Source organism: Camelus dromedarius, chromosome 2, assembly GCF_036321535.1.
Source record: "Camelus dromedarius isolate mCamDro1 chromosome 2, mCamDro1.pat, whole genome shotgun sequence".
Taxonomy (NCBI): domain Eukaryota; kingdom Metazoa; phylum Chordata; class Mammalia; order Artiodactyla; family Camelidae; genus Camelus; species Camelus dromedarius.
Genome location: NC_087437.1, coordinates 80696243 through 80711082, shown reverse-complemented (window position 1 = coordinate 80711082; position 14840 = coordinate 80696243). Strand labels below are relative to the sequence as shown.

At 36.6% G+C, this 14840-nt stretch overlaps 2 protein-coding genes across 9 annotated transcripts in view; one reads left to right on the top strand and one right to left on the bottom strand.

The window, feature by feature from the left end:
* Positions 1-14840, bottom strand: part of SENP7 (SUMO specific peptidase 7) — a 128218-nt gene that overhangs the window by 111789 nt on the left and 1589 nt on the right. For 4 of the 8 annotated variants that reach the window (XM_031456499.2, XM_031456523.2, XM_031456527.2 and 1 more), the window contains exon 1: positions 2245-2979. In XM_031456499.2, the coding sequence (XP_031312359.2) occupies positions 2245-2284 (40 nt within the window). In that variant the 5' untranslated portion in view covers positions 2285-2979. Of the gene's footprint in view, positions 1-2244; positions 2981-14840 lie in introns of those variants that run through there. The other 4 variants (XM_064495852.1, XM_031456511.2, XM_010978431.3 and 1 more) reach the window with 3 other exon arrangements.
* Positions 1857-12919, top strand: LOC105087785 (putative protein ARB2BP). The gene is made up of 3 exons (XM_064477048.1): positions 1857-1946; positions 2021-2206; positions 11402-12919. The coding sequence occupies exons 1-3, from the start codon at positions 1857-1859 to the stop codon at positions 12494-12496; spliced, it is 1371 nt and encodes a 456-aa protein (XP_064333118.1). The 3' UTR covers positions 12497-12919.

Genomic DNA, 14840 nt, shown 5'->3' with positions numbered 1-14840 from the left:
GTTTTGCTTAAGCCAGCCGGAATGGGGCTTCTACTACTTGCAACTACAAGAGTTCTGAGCAAAATGAAGGAACCCTTCATAGTTCTTCCTTGTTCAGAAAGAAGTTCAGGGAAACCTAGTGAAGTTTCACAGAGGAAACTTGAAACTTGTGTCTTGTTTTCTCTTTCTATTGCCATCCACCTTCTTTATACCTCTAACATTTAATTCTTCCTGTTTTATTAATCAAATTCCTATCTTTGGATACTTCTGAAATTCTCATGACCATAAATATCACTTCCAGTCATTTGAGATCCAGCTAGCAACCCTCCTAATGAAATGGCAACTGCATGCATATAAATGTCACACAGAATTCAAAATTCCTTTAAACCAACTGATCATTTGTTTTATTTCTGAGAATTTATGTGAGAAAATTAAATCTACACTATTAAGAAAAGAATCATTCCTAAAAATTAATATTCATCTCTTAAAACCAGATAAATACTGGAGAACAGCTAGGTAATATGAGATTTGAGACTGGTTTTTATTATATGTTAATAATTACTTTTCAGAAAGGACAGTTAGTTCCAAAAGGGAAGTTAGCAGGAGAAAAAAAAAATCCTCCCCAGAGAGAGAACACACAAATATCAATGCCTTTTAAGAATTAACAATTTTAATCTCCAATTTTACTTCCCACAACTACTTGCACCAAATTAACATAAACAAATAAATGAATATATCTAAGTGTAACCAGGTAAAGAGGGTGGGATGTGCTCAAAGACAAGTCTAACATCTTACCTCTCTCCCAGAAAAAATGTATTAAGTCAAGACGAAATGCATTTATTGAAAAAAGGTTGTGCATCTTCAACAAAGATATGATTACTGCTAAAGTTCTGCGTTAGGAAGCACACAAATGACACCAGATAAACACTGTGAATTTTTCTAATGTGTCCATTTTACTTAAAGGCTTTAGGGGACAAAAGTATATTAAAACAAACATCGATCCATTGGAGGCATATACATACATATATGTGTGTATATATGTATATGTAATACATACATATACTTTCAAAGGCAAAGAATATCTCTAAAATACACGCGCACACACACACACACATACACAAAAGGGTATATACACTGTTTGCTTATGAAAAGGCAATTACAGGTTTTCAACTGCTTCAGGCAATGTCCCTGAGTTCCATGTTCACTCTCCTTTGTGGATAAGGCCAAAAAAAGTTTGAGACGCACTACCACAAAGGCACTCCTAAATAAATATGGAATTGTTAAGACTGCCTATGCAACAATAGACGGCACAATAAGAAATGAGAAAATGAAATGAAATGATCGATGCAACGGCTGTTGTATACTAGACTGTAAGCTGAGACCTCGTCCCCCCTACTTTGGTAGGTCTACAGGACTTAACACAGAAATTGCGGTACCCTTATTGGATGAGATCTTTAACAAAAACTTGTTGACTGGGAGGAACTCAACCTCACGTCTTACAACTCCACTTTTGTGCTTTTAAGATGTTGTACCCAAAACTGAAGATAGTCATTTAACTCATAAAGGAACTTCAAAAACAAAAATATGCTGAGAATAAAAACACAGTGAAACACGGCTTCAAATCCTTTGTGCGACTCTTTAATCACTTTTGGAAGAAGGGAGAAGCTAGAAAAGAAAAAGGGTTATTGAGCAGGCCCGCTCAAAAGAACAAGACACGTTGCAGCGTTTATACCAGGAATATAGCGTCTATTAGCAAACCCCGCCTCTCCTTTGCAGCCACTTCTACCTGCCTGGAGGTGGGGGTGGGGGGGTAAGACATAGGCAAAGCCGAGAATCAAAGAAAGGGGAAAGCGGGGTCAGGCGCTGGGAAGCTGGAAATGAAACTGGAACATTGGTGGAATTATGAGGAAGGCGTGGCAGGAGAGCCGCAAGCCAACCGGGAAGATCCGTGGGCCGACGAGACACAAGCAAGGTGCTCGCCGGAGGAGGAGGAAAATGAAAGGGGTACTGAGGTGAAGAGTAGGCGAGGCTTTGATGACAGCTCGGACTGGGTCTTCGACTCGCAGGGGCCAGGGAGATCCCGGAGTCTTCCATTGTGCGCGCCCCTCCGCTCCCTCCCCTCCCGTCTCCTCCCCTCCCTTCCCCGCCCCCGCCGGAGTCCGAGCCCGAGCCCTCGCAGCTCCGGGCCGCAGCGCCCGTCGCCGTCAGAACCTCTCATTTGCCCAAGGTAGGAGACGATATGCTCAGCCCTCGACCCTTTCTCACCGGATGGAGCTCGCCGTCGCCCGGCCTTCTCCTTGTCCATCTTCTCCTCCTCCCGCTGGATTCGCAGTTGCTGTCGCTGTCAAGACCCCTCAGGCTGGGGGAGGGAGGGGGAGGGGAGAGAAAAAAAAAAAGCCAGGAAAGGGTGAACTGCGCCTGCGCAAGAGCCGTCGCCGCCTGCCCTCAGGCCGGAAGTTGGCCGCCCCTCCCACCGCCACCCGGAAATCACTTCCTGGGACTTGTTTTCTCTTCGGGTTACCCGCTCCGTTGCTCTTTTGGTGTTTTTCTCATCTTCTGCCACAACGGGAAACTGAGGCTGGGTGCGACCTTTTAGCCCGAGATCATAAAGGCGTTGTTGACTTTGAAGATTAGGTTGATTAAAAATTAAAGAGGGGAAACTTTAGGAATTCCTCCACTTTACTGGAGGGGACCCCAGAAATATGAGAATAAAACATTACTCCTTTTGAATTATTACTTCCCCCACGGCCTTTCCTATATATTTGTCCTCAAGGGGCTTCCTCAAACACAGAAACAAAAAGATTTAAAGACAACAAAAGTCAATGGCCTAGCTATTGGTTTAACAGTTGGGAGTGGAAATAAATTAGCTCAGCTGAGGGAAAAAATGTAATTATAGAAAGGATCTCTCTTACGATTCAAACTCACCATTTTTAAAGACCCAGGGGGAAAAAGATAAGCTGGACCTCCATTTTTAAGAAACATAAAATGCTGAGGTGCTAGAAAGTGAGTGGCTGTAAATGAATTTGTTCAACTTTTATTACAGCATTTAAGGGAATAACCCTGACCTCAATGAACTCCAAGTCCCGTACTTTTAGACTGATTTTTTTTTTAGTTCTGTTATATGGCCTATCAATTTAGAAAACTGTCCTATCTTATTAGCCATAAGGTACATACTTGAATAATTTTTTTCAATGTATAGGCTTTAATCAGAATAAGTTAAACAAAATTTAGCAGAGCGCTCCAATCAGGCAAAATGATATTGGAGTGTTTTACGAGTTTAACATCCGCTTCCCCTCCTCCATTTTACCAAGGCTGGTAAAAGGAGTTTCCCAACTTCACCACTAGAGCCCAGACTCGAGCTTCTCCAGCCCTGCGTCTTAAATACTGTATTTGGTCTCTGCTAAAAATAGAGGTAAGCCTCCAGGTGCTAAGGCCTGTTGAGCTGGGGGGAGTGTCTTACAAGGCAGGAATGGCTGAAAAGCAGAATACGTCAGGGCTTGCTGAGAATGAAATTCACTACAAGGCTTTCATTTAGAAACTCTAGTTTATTTCTGTTTAACAAATAAAAGCTCTCCTTACTGAAAAATTTCTGAATTTTGTTTCCTCATACATCAACCTTCTTAATTCAATGATTTAACTCAAAAATCAAACTTGCCTAATTTATCAGTTGATGATATAGGAAACAAATAAACTGCAAAAGATGGAAATAGAACTGAGAGATGGAAACATAACAAAGGAAATTGTAAGTACGAGGAATACATTTCCGTCCAAACTGACAGCTTCCATAAAAGTAAGTGGTTTTAAAGTTTAGCAGTAAGAAGTGAACCTATGAGAAATGAAATTATAAAGTTAATCAAATTATTCAGCTTGCAAATGTATCATTTAAACTTATTGAATATAGCATTTCTGCAAGTAAAGGTGTAGTGAGTCAGTGTATTTTTTTATTTTGAAGCTGGTTTTGCTTAACATATTTGAAGGTAAATGACCTTTAAGCTCAAGAATTTCAAATTTGCTTTTTAAACCAGTATTTTTATTTAGTTTTAACAATCTCTACTGCTCAGTTGACTGTATTGCAAACAACTAAAGGATTAAAAAATTTAGTTTCTACTTTTGAGGGAGTCATTTAACAACCTCACTTTGCCTATCATGATAGACTATTATGATCTTTTATAGTGTTTTATGATATTAAGGTGAAAACTTCCATATTTTAAAAGAAAGAAGAAAAATCAAAAAAAGTGAATGACTTAGTATGTTTGGGGATAAGTTAATTTATTTTATGTACATTTAGCTCACAGTGTATAAAGCCTTTTAAATTAAGATTTAAGATTAGAAATTCATCAGCCCAGTATTTTGTAATACAAAATTTGATCTTAATGAGCATGGTTCTTTATTGAGTGTTAAAAGTGCATATAAAGTGTTTAAATTAGGTATTCAATGTATTTTTGTTTTAAGCAATGGGTGTGGTTTTAATAGTTTCAAGACACAGTGGCAGTGTGAAATATATCAACTCTTTATTTTATCCCCTTGATTAACAATTTCTTTGAAGAGAGCTTAATGAAAATAAAGACCCTTTCTCTTCACAAGTGAATTAACTTTAAGTATAATATGAATGTAAATAGACATGGTTGGGCACTGGGTACACACTGATCCTAAACTATGTTAAAAATTAAAATGAACAATCTAGAATTCCTTACCATAGGCTCCCAGAATGCCTAGATTTTGCAAAGATATTCGGAGCACTGTGTCATATTGCTATTAGCCTCATTTTCATTCATAGTTGAATCTTATCTTTAAAATATTGAGAATTCTTACATGAAGGAAGTTTTTCTTCCAGGTATAAGTGAAGTAACACATGATTTCATGAAAAAAATGAGTATAGGTTTTTTGGTTTCAAGGATATCTTCCTTTTTAAGACAATGAACAGTTTTAACTGCTCTGCAATATAATAGCCTGTTCCCAGAAGTTATGAAAACCTGAAGTGTCTCAAGGTATTTAAGCAGCAGATGGTTTTGTCTAGGAGGCTATAAAAGGACAAACCTTTAACCTAAGTTCCCTAAACTGTCACTGAGCTCTGGTGCTGAGCCCAGGGTATTCTGTACATACACCACTAACTTCTTTGGAGTGTTCTATCTTAAAATGTGATATTAGTGTTTCTATGCCTTAATCCATTTGGTTGATTTTAATAGAAAATTTTCATTTTATGTAACTATTTAGTAAAACTGAGGCTTTAGACAGTCTTCTTTATCCTTTATCTTTTTTTAAAACATTTTTTAATTGAGTTATAGTCATTTTACAATGTTGTCTCAATTTCCAATGTAGAGCACAATTTTTCAGTTATACATGAACATACATATATTCATTGTCGCATTTTTTTCGCTGTGAGCTACCACAAGATCTTGTATATATTTCCCTGTGCTATACAATATAATCTTGTTTATCTATCCTTTATCTTTTGGCACCCACTTACCTCTGAATAATCGCAATCAAGAAGCATAGGATCTAGGATTGGACAGTCAGTAAATCCAAAATCTAGCTGTCAGAATTTAACAGTTTCCCAGAAAGATATACCAAGTTAAAAAAAAAAAAGAATAAAACTAAACTGCCAAACTATAGGCCCCAGGGCTGCACGCTTAGGAGATAACAACCATAAAGAAATACAAAGCATTGATTTCTATATGATTTCTGTAAAGTTCAGAGAGTGGTTGCTTGAAGGCATTTTAGGGGTGGCTGGCAAAGCTAAAAGTTTCTCCTCATAATTCACCAATTAGTTTTCTAAGAAATTTTCCTGGAAGATTTGATTTCATACTCAAATTTGGGAAACTCAAGATTTGTGACACCTGATTTTTTTTCTATCTCTGATACCCCATTTTCTATGCCTCAGGTGGATTAAATTAAGCTTCTTTAGTATTTCCTGGGGAGAGGTAGGCAAGGGGAAGGGTATTTGGGGAAAGGGATTTAGTTTGCTCTTTTTTCAGACTTTCACATATATAATTCCATTAGCTCTGTCATTTTCTACAATTTACTGAATGGAATTGTATACTGGCATAATTGTTTTTCTGAAAAAAATGCTCATTGCATTTCTCTGTTGGGGAAATAAAAATCGTGGTACCAAAACAGTCAATCTTAAAATACGTTTTTCAGGGTTTTTTTTCTTTCTGTTTCATTTTGTTTTTCTAAGTATATAAATAAATAAAAACATGTTCATTTTAATAAGTATCTTTAGATACTTTTTAATTTTCTGAGTGAAATATCCCTCATTCTGTGCTTCAACCTCTTTCTTAAGAATACCAAACGACTGTAATCACTGTAATAGGGTATATTACTGTGTAACCTGAGGTTAAATCCTAACTTCTCAGGTTGTAAAATCATATTTTCATAAAAGCTTACTAATCACTTGTGAAAAATATTGTTACATATAACCAGTTTATGATCCTAGAGAGGGAGTTCCTTAAAACCAAAATAAACTAAATTTTTTGCATCTGTGATTCTATTGCCCAACCACACTCTTCTTGTCAAATTCATAAAGACAGAAAGTAGAATGGTTTGCCAGGGGCTGAGGCTAAGGGGAAATATAAAATTATAGCTTACTAAGCACAAAGTTAAAGTTTCGCAAGATGAAAAATGTTCTATGGATGGAGGGCAGTAATGGTTGCACAACAATGTGAATGTACTCAATGCCCCTGAACTGCCCATGTAAAAATGGTTAACATTGTAAATTTTAGTATGGTTTACCATGATTTTTAAAATAATTATAGCCATACCTAGAGCAAAAACTAACAGCTGTGTCACCACCTAATCCAGGAAGGACCTAATTTGAAATTCTCATTAATGATTATATGTTATTCTCCTTTAAAAGAAAAATTCATTCAACATAAAATGACTAGACTACTTGACATAGGAAACTAAGCTAACAAATGCCCTCACCAAATTTTTGGTGAATGAATCAAATAAAAACTCAAATACTATGCATTTTTAAGAACACTGATTAAAAATTAACATTCTCTCAGGCTTGTGGAGCTGCCTGAGTTATTCTGGGCATATCACTTTACCTTTAAAAGCATCACTTATATAAAATAAACATACTAGCTAAGAATATCGATAACATCTTTTTAGCTCTGAAATTCTTATTTTTGAAGTTAAGCTATCTTATTCCAACCCATTCTTTAGAAAACTAAGCATGTAAAACAGTTTGATTCTCTCCTTTATGTTAATGGACCATCTCAATTTGAAAAAAGAAAACAAACATATACAGATGCATATGATATTCTTTAAGAATAATGAATAAATCAACATTTATCAGCCTTAGAATTATAGAAGAAGCCTCTATAATTTTTCAAAAGTTTTGTGTGCATCTTTCTCCTGTGTATACAGCTAGAGGATTTTGCTCTTACTTATGCTCTTATCAAAAACCATAAAATTGTAACAGTATTTAAATACATACTATACCAGGCACTATTCCAAGAACTAGTGAACAAAACAAAGTCCTTGTCCCTACTGTCATGGAACTTACATTCTAATGAGGAGAAACAGACAATAAGCATGTTTATGTCAGTTGATAATAAGTACAAAAGAAAAGAAAGAGGAAGGAGGGAGAAGGAGGAAGGAAGGAAGGAGGAAAGTGAAGTATCATAGATAGACAGGGTGTAAGGAAGGACTGGAGGGGATTGCCCTTTCAGATAGAATGCTCAGAGAGCTACTCTGGTCAGATAACTGTTGGGCAGAAACTTGAAGGAAGTGAAGCCCTATAGATATATAGGGCAAACGTGCTCCAAGCTGTGGGCATAGCAAGGGGGATGCCCTTAATCAGGAGCTTGCTTCACAAGTTGGCGGCAAAGAAGCCAGGTGTGGCTAGAGTGAAGTAAGCAATAGAGTGGTGGGAAATGATACCTGAGCAAGAGCTGAGGGTCAGATCATGTAGCTAGATGAGTAAGCAAGTGCAACAAATGGAGGGAAATGACCTAGGAGAGCTATGGTGAGGACTTTTATTCTGTGTGCTATGGTATATTTATACAATGGAATAGTACTCAGCCATAAAAAATAAAATAATGCCATTTGCGACCTGGAGAGTGTTATTCTAAGTGAAGTAAGCCAGAAAGAGAAAGAAAAATACTATATGATGTCACTTATATCTAAATAATCTTTTAAAAATCTAAAAAAAAAGAACTTATTTATAAAACAGAAACAGACTCACAGACATAGAAAACAAACTTAAGGTTACCAGGGAGGGAAGGGAGTGGGAAGGGATAAATTGGGAGTTCAAGATTTACAGATACTAACTACTATATATAAAACAGATAAACAGTAAGTTTATACTATATAGCACAGGGAACTATATTCAATACCTTATAGTAACCTATAATGAAAAAGAATATGAAAATGAATATATGTATTATATATATGACTGAACTATTATGCTGTACACTAGAAATTAACACAACATTGTAAACTGACTATACTTCAATTTAAAACAAAAGGAAAAAGAGGAGACAACTGAGAATTTTGAGCAGCGGTGTGGGATCTAATGTAGATGTTTTGAAAAGATCATCCTAGCCACATGCCAGGAAATAAGAGTTTAGGCAAAGAGATTGGATAGGAAGCTTAATAATGAAGGTGAGTGTTGATAGTGACTTGGACTAGAGCTAGGGGAGTAGAGAGGGAGGGGTGATAGGTGATTAGATTTCAGATATATTTCAAATAAGAGAGCCTGTAGACTTGCTAATTGATCAGATGAGATGTGTGAAAGAGAAAAGAAGTTTGCAGCACTGGCAACTGAAAGAATGGAGTTATCACTAACTAAGATGGGCAAGATGAGAGTGAGAGTAGATTGAAGGGAGTGCTTTGGGCGCATTAAGTTTGAGATGGCTATTTGACATTAAAGTAAATATATCACATAAACAGATATGAATTCAGGGGAGAGTTACATGTTGGAATATATTAGCCAAGCAAAATGTGCTACAGTGAACTCTAGAGAACTGTCTACCTTTTCATTCTACAAGATACTCTCCCCCCCCCTTGCTCCTGTTCACCTCACCTATACCTGTCCTTTATATATCTGTGTGCCATTTTGGTCTTCCAGTTTGCAAATGCCCATTCTTTCCCCTGGAGAATTGTCTCTCAGTTAGGTACACAAGCGCTTAATAAAGTTGAAAGAGAGTAACTGAATGCTGTATACTGTGTGCTATTAGAAAATACTGATTTTGTTTATTTAACTGGGATTGAAAGAAAGTTAGCTAACAAGATTCTTTAGTTCGTTGGTTTAGTTTAGTTGGGTTAGGTTTAGTTTGTTGAGTTTTAAATATTCAGTACCTTTCTCTTTATTTCAGTACAGAAAAAGGCAATTTTCAGCACAGCACCTGAATAAACAAAGTATTTTTAAATCTAAGAGATTACTGCTTTTCTGTGCAAACCTCCTCATCCATGCCAAATTATAAAATAGATCTTCCTTTTTGAGAGAGCAGTTTGGCAATATCTAGTAAAATAGAATATGATGCTATGACCTAGAATTTCCACTTCTAGGTATATTTCCTAGAGAAACCCTTGATATATGCACAAAAATATAGCTTGAAGAATGTTTGTTGCAGCTTTGCTTATAATCATGGAAAACTGGAGTAACCTAAATGGTCTTAAACAAGAAAATGGTTAAACAAACTATGGCATATTCAAGCAACATAACACTATAAATAGATAAAATGAAATGAATGACTATTAATGTGGATAAAAATCACAATGTTGAGTGACTAAGGCAGGCTCAGCAAGAGATACATTTTTTTTTATTTCACATTTCTCAAAAAGGAAGATCATCCAATATCTAATTTCAAAGAACTTTCCATTAATGAGACACTACATAAAATGGTTTTTACCTACAGTTAATTCTCTCAGCAGCCTGGTGAAATAAATGATGTTATGGTATTTTGCATTTATTCATTCAAAATTTTTTTCTTTTTTCAAAAAAAAAATTATATAATTTGTGCCAGACGCTTTGAAAGTACTGAAGATAGAGCAGTTAATTAAAGTTCCTGTTCTCATAGAGCTTTCATTCTAGTGAAGGGAGACATAATTTTTAAATATACAAACAATTATATGTCAGGTGGTAATGTAGGCTAGGAAGAAAAATAAAGCAGAGTAGCAGGATGGAGATTGCTGTTTCAGAGAGTATAAACTAAAAGTCAGAAGTTGAAGAAACTGAAACTCATATAGAGGTTAAGAAATCTGCTAAAAGTCACTCAACTTAAAATGTGGAGCTAGGATTTAAACCTAAATCAATCTAATTCCAGAGGCTTCTCCTTTTAAAGTATGGTCAGGCCTATCTGTCATTTATACTCTGAGAAGATATTAACTACATAACAGCACCTGGTATGAGCAACACCATAAGAGAAAGTTTTTAATGGAATGGTAAATCAAGAGCAGTCTAAATAAGTTTCATGCTTTGGACAACTACCTTCATAAAGTACTTGTTGGGTATTTGCCTTTAGAGCAAGTCAGTTACTTTTCAAAGTCTTTTCTTTTCCCTTTGGGTTCTGTCCACAATAACTGTCTTAACTTCTCAGTCAGCCACTTTTTTTCTTCTCACAATAATCAGAATAACCATATCTTCTATTAGATAAATTGGTCATAATATACAATGCCTAGTTCATGTTTCACTCTCACTGCCATCCCGTGCCATTTATTCAATAGAAAAAAATTTTAATGCTTAAATGAAATAAACAAAGACCAACCAAATGAGAAAAGCAAAACCTATTCATTCTGAGCTCACCATAGCAAGGGAATCAGCCACCATCACTTGCAGAGTGACAGGACTCAAAGGAGAGGACTCAGAGGAGTGGAGAAGCTTTTTAGTGGAAAAAAGGGAAGGTTGCTGGTGTGTCCTAACTGGATGCTGTTGGCATGAGGAAGCTGTAGGCAAGCTAACCAGAGGGAGGCATCCTATGTCACTGATTCGGGGTACATATTTGGCTTTCTCTGGTGGATCCTAAATTGGAAGCAGGGGTAAAAATTGGGAAGCTCTAAGTTATTAATCAAGTCTTGGCCATTTGGGGCCAATTGTAACAGAAGTTATTGTTCAGCTTCTCAGATTGTCGCTAGAGGTAGCAACCTGACTTCCTGCAAGTCTGACTTAATAAGACTGGCTTTTTCCTGGGCTGTTTATAATAGATAAGGGATTGGCTTTCTGGGCAAATTGCTACACATTACGGGTCAGAATTCTGTTTTTATATATGGCCTGACCACTGTCCCTTAGTGTATTCAGTCTCTCACTACTTTGCATAGTTCACATTTATTTTGACTTAAAATCTTTACCATAATAAAGGTAAAGATAAAAGGTTAATGTCTTCATGAAGTGCTTAATTTAGCATGATTTCCCACAGGAAGAATTTAGCAAGCTGAATTTTTTTAACACTGACATATTATTGCTTTTTACTTTCAGTGGTTACCAGTAACTCAAGAACTGAGCTTCCAAAAATTTATTGAACAGTCTGACTTACTAGAAGAACTTAAATATGACTTCAATGAAAAAGCTGAATTGAGACACATTGAGACGCATAGGCCTTTCATCTTTAACTATTATAAAAATGTCCTGGAGAGGAATAGCAAGCGCTACCAGGCCCTGGGCCATTTGCTTGAACAATACATTTATGTACTTTTGGAGAAAGTGTGCAAATTACAAAGAGTATATATCCCACCAGAGGCAGATAAGGAACCAAGAAGCTTCTTTTTCATGAGTGAGAGAGCTTTAACAGATCATCATTCTGCTCTTCTTGTCGTTCTTCAAGATCATGGGGTCTTTAGAGCTGGTCAGTGGAGTCAACAGGCAATAATTCATCATGGTCTCCAACATGGAAGTCAGATACCATGTATTCAGATGGCATTGCAGGCACATTATGATGTAATTGTGCTAAATCCCAATGACAATTCTGTGGACCTAAAGACAGAAAAAGAGTGGAAGGGCCTTTTAACACCAAATGTTGAGTCCTCTTCCAGAGAAATGGTTCAGGCTGAGAGCCTTTTCTCTCTCCAGCAGTCTCTCCAGTGCCTTCCAAAAAGATGCAGCAACTCCCCTGAAGAACACATGGCTTACATTTGGGATTACTTCATTTCAAAGACTGAAGGCAAGGATGTTGCCTTCATTGTACATGGTTATGGAGGCTTGGTTTTTATGGACTTGCTCGTACGTAGAAAGTGGGAAGTGATGAGCAAAGTATATGCTGTTGCACTTATTGACTCTGAACATCACATAGGACACCAACTGGGGAATGACATCCAGTTATTAGCATGGATCAAGCACCACTGCTGTGAATGGGTGACGAGTCCGAAGACTCTGGATAAACCTGTAGCTACCATTTTGAAAAAGGAGTTTCCTATGGTTTCTGCTGGTACAGAAGAACACAACTTAGCCCCTTCCTTTAGCCTTCAGTCAATTTTTAAATACTTTAGAAAAGCTTTAAGAGCCAAAAAAGCTGTTAATTTATCTCGAATGCCAATAGTAACTAGAAGCTCCACAAAAAGAAAGCAAAGTGCTTAACTTACTTTTTTGTCATCTAAGATTTTTTTTTGTCCCGTGGAGAAACTTTGCTAATGTAGAAGAAAAAGAACACTTCCAGCTCATATGCAATATTATGTTCTTGTTTGAAATTTGATTTGTTACTTTTTAAAAACATGAATATGTTCTCTTTTGTAGCCTATGAACCAGGAAGTCAGTCAATACCATCATTAATATTTTACACGTTAAGAGTAGTAAAGTTAGAGAATCTTCTATTGAAAAGATTTCTTACAGTTTAATAGAATGACATCAAAACTGTACTTGATAGGAATTACATATTAAGTCAATATTTGATTTACATTATTGATGCCATATTAAAATAAGTGAACATAAAAATTAAACATTAGCGAACTCCATTCTTTATTTTTTTTTAAGTTTGGTCTTGTGTGTGTGTGTTTACTCATACCTTCACATAATATTCGAGTATCTACTATGTACAGTCAATACTAGATTTTGGGAACACTGGCAGACAAGGCCAACATTGCCTTTATCTTTATGGAGTTCACAATTAACAACAAATTGCAAGCACTGAAGAGTGTTAGGGAAAAGGGGTTGTGGACATTCTAGCATGAGAGCTAACAGTCTTGGGGGTTAGGGAAAAAGCTCAAGAAAATGATGCTTAGTTTGAAAAATAGCAGTTAGCCGGGAAAACAAAGTCATTGGCAAAGGAATCACAGGTGCAAATATCCTGAGACAGGAGAAGGAAGTCCTATTCAGCAAGAGCTAAAAGATTACGGGGGAGTAGTGTTAAAGAAAAAAATTATTCATGACATTTATTAAAGACAGTAAGGAAGATGTATTCAAAAGGGGTTGGTGCAATTGGGGTTTTGTAGGGGAGATAGATCAGGCTTACCTTCAAACACAGACAAGTTGGGGTGGAGAGAGATTTATATCCAAGGGTTAGTGAATGGAAAATTACTAAAATATAGGTAGTAGAGAGTCTTGCTAGACCAACTCAACAGGATTCTTACTGAAGGCAGGTCAGGGAGGTAAGGTATTGAGAGTGGAGGATGAAGAATTTTATCAGTTATAACAGAGGATGTTCAGGTACCAAAAGTGGGAGGTTTTCACTGACTCAGCAGAATTCTTGCTAAAACTGGATTAAGCAGACCAAGGGCAGAACCCAATGTCAAACCTACTCAAGAGGGCTCAGAGAAGCCAGACTTAGATTTGGTTAAAGAGAGGGGTTTTGTCAGAAGCTGCAAAGTTAAGACAGAGAAGTAAACAGAGGCAGCTTACTCACTAGTAGTTTGTATCCCATGCCCCTAAATCGTCCCTCCCCCTTCCTCTCCCCTTTGGTAACTGTAAGTTTGTTTTCTATATCTGTGAGTCTGTTTCTGTTCTACATATACATTCGGTTTTGTTTTTTTTTAAGATTCCACATTTGGTAATATACAGTATTTGTATTTCTCTGACTTATTTCACTAAGCATAATATTCTTTAGTTCTACCCATGTTGCTGCAAATGGCAATACTTCATTCTTTTATATGGTTGAGTAATATTGCATTATATTTTATACACACATATACACATCTTAATCATCTGTTGATAGGCACTTAGATTGCCTCCATGTCGTATTTAGTGCTTCTATGAACATTGGGGTGCATTATCTTTTTGAATTAGTGTTTTTGTTTTTTCTGGATATATGCCAAGGAATGGATTGCTAGGTCATATGGTAGTTCTATTTCTACCTTTTTAAGAAACCTCCATACTGTTTACATAGTGGCTGCACCAATTTACATTCCCAACAGTGTATGAGGGTTCCTATTTCTCCACACCCTCTCCAACATTTGTTATTTATAGACTTTTTGATGATAGCCATTCTGACAGGTATGAGATGATATTTCATTGTGATTTTGATTTGCAGAGAAATGCTTAATTCTTCCAATGAATGACATTTTGTGAGTGGAGGTCAGGAATAAGGAGAAAAAACAAGGACCAGATTTTTAACTTGACCAACTAGTTGGATAAAAATACTATTTTCTAAATAGGGACTATCATTGACAAATTTATTTTGGTGGTTCCAGAAATTTTGAAAGAAAAAAAAAAGGAACAGGTTGCAAATTATTTTTTTAGCTCTGCCCATACCTGAATAAGAGAGGAACCCAAGGTCAGAGGATGACGAAGCAGGATTCTTGCAGTCTCACAGAAGGCCAAGATCAAAAACTAATCCAGAAGAGGGCTCAAAGGAGCCTAAGTAAAGTTTGGTCAAGGAGATTCTTTGTCACTTGAATATCCTCATATCATGACAGCTCACTTCTCCCAGGATGAATCAGCCAGGTAAATGAGGAAGCAGGAAACTACACTGCTTTTTATAATCTCTCTG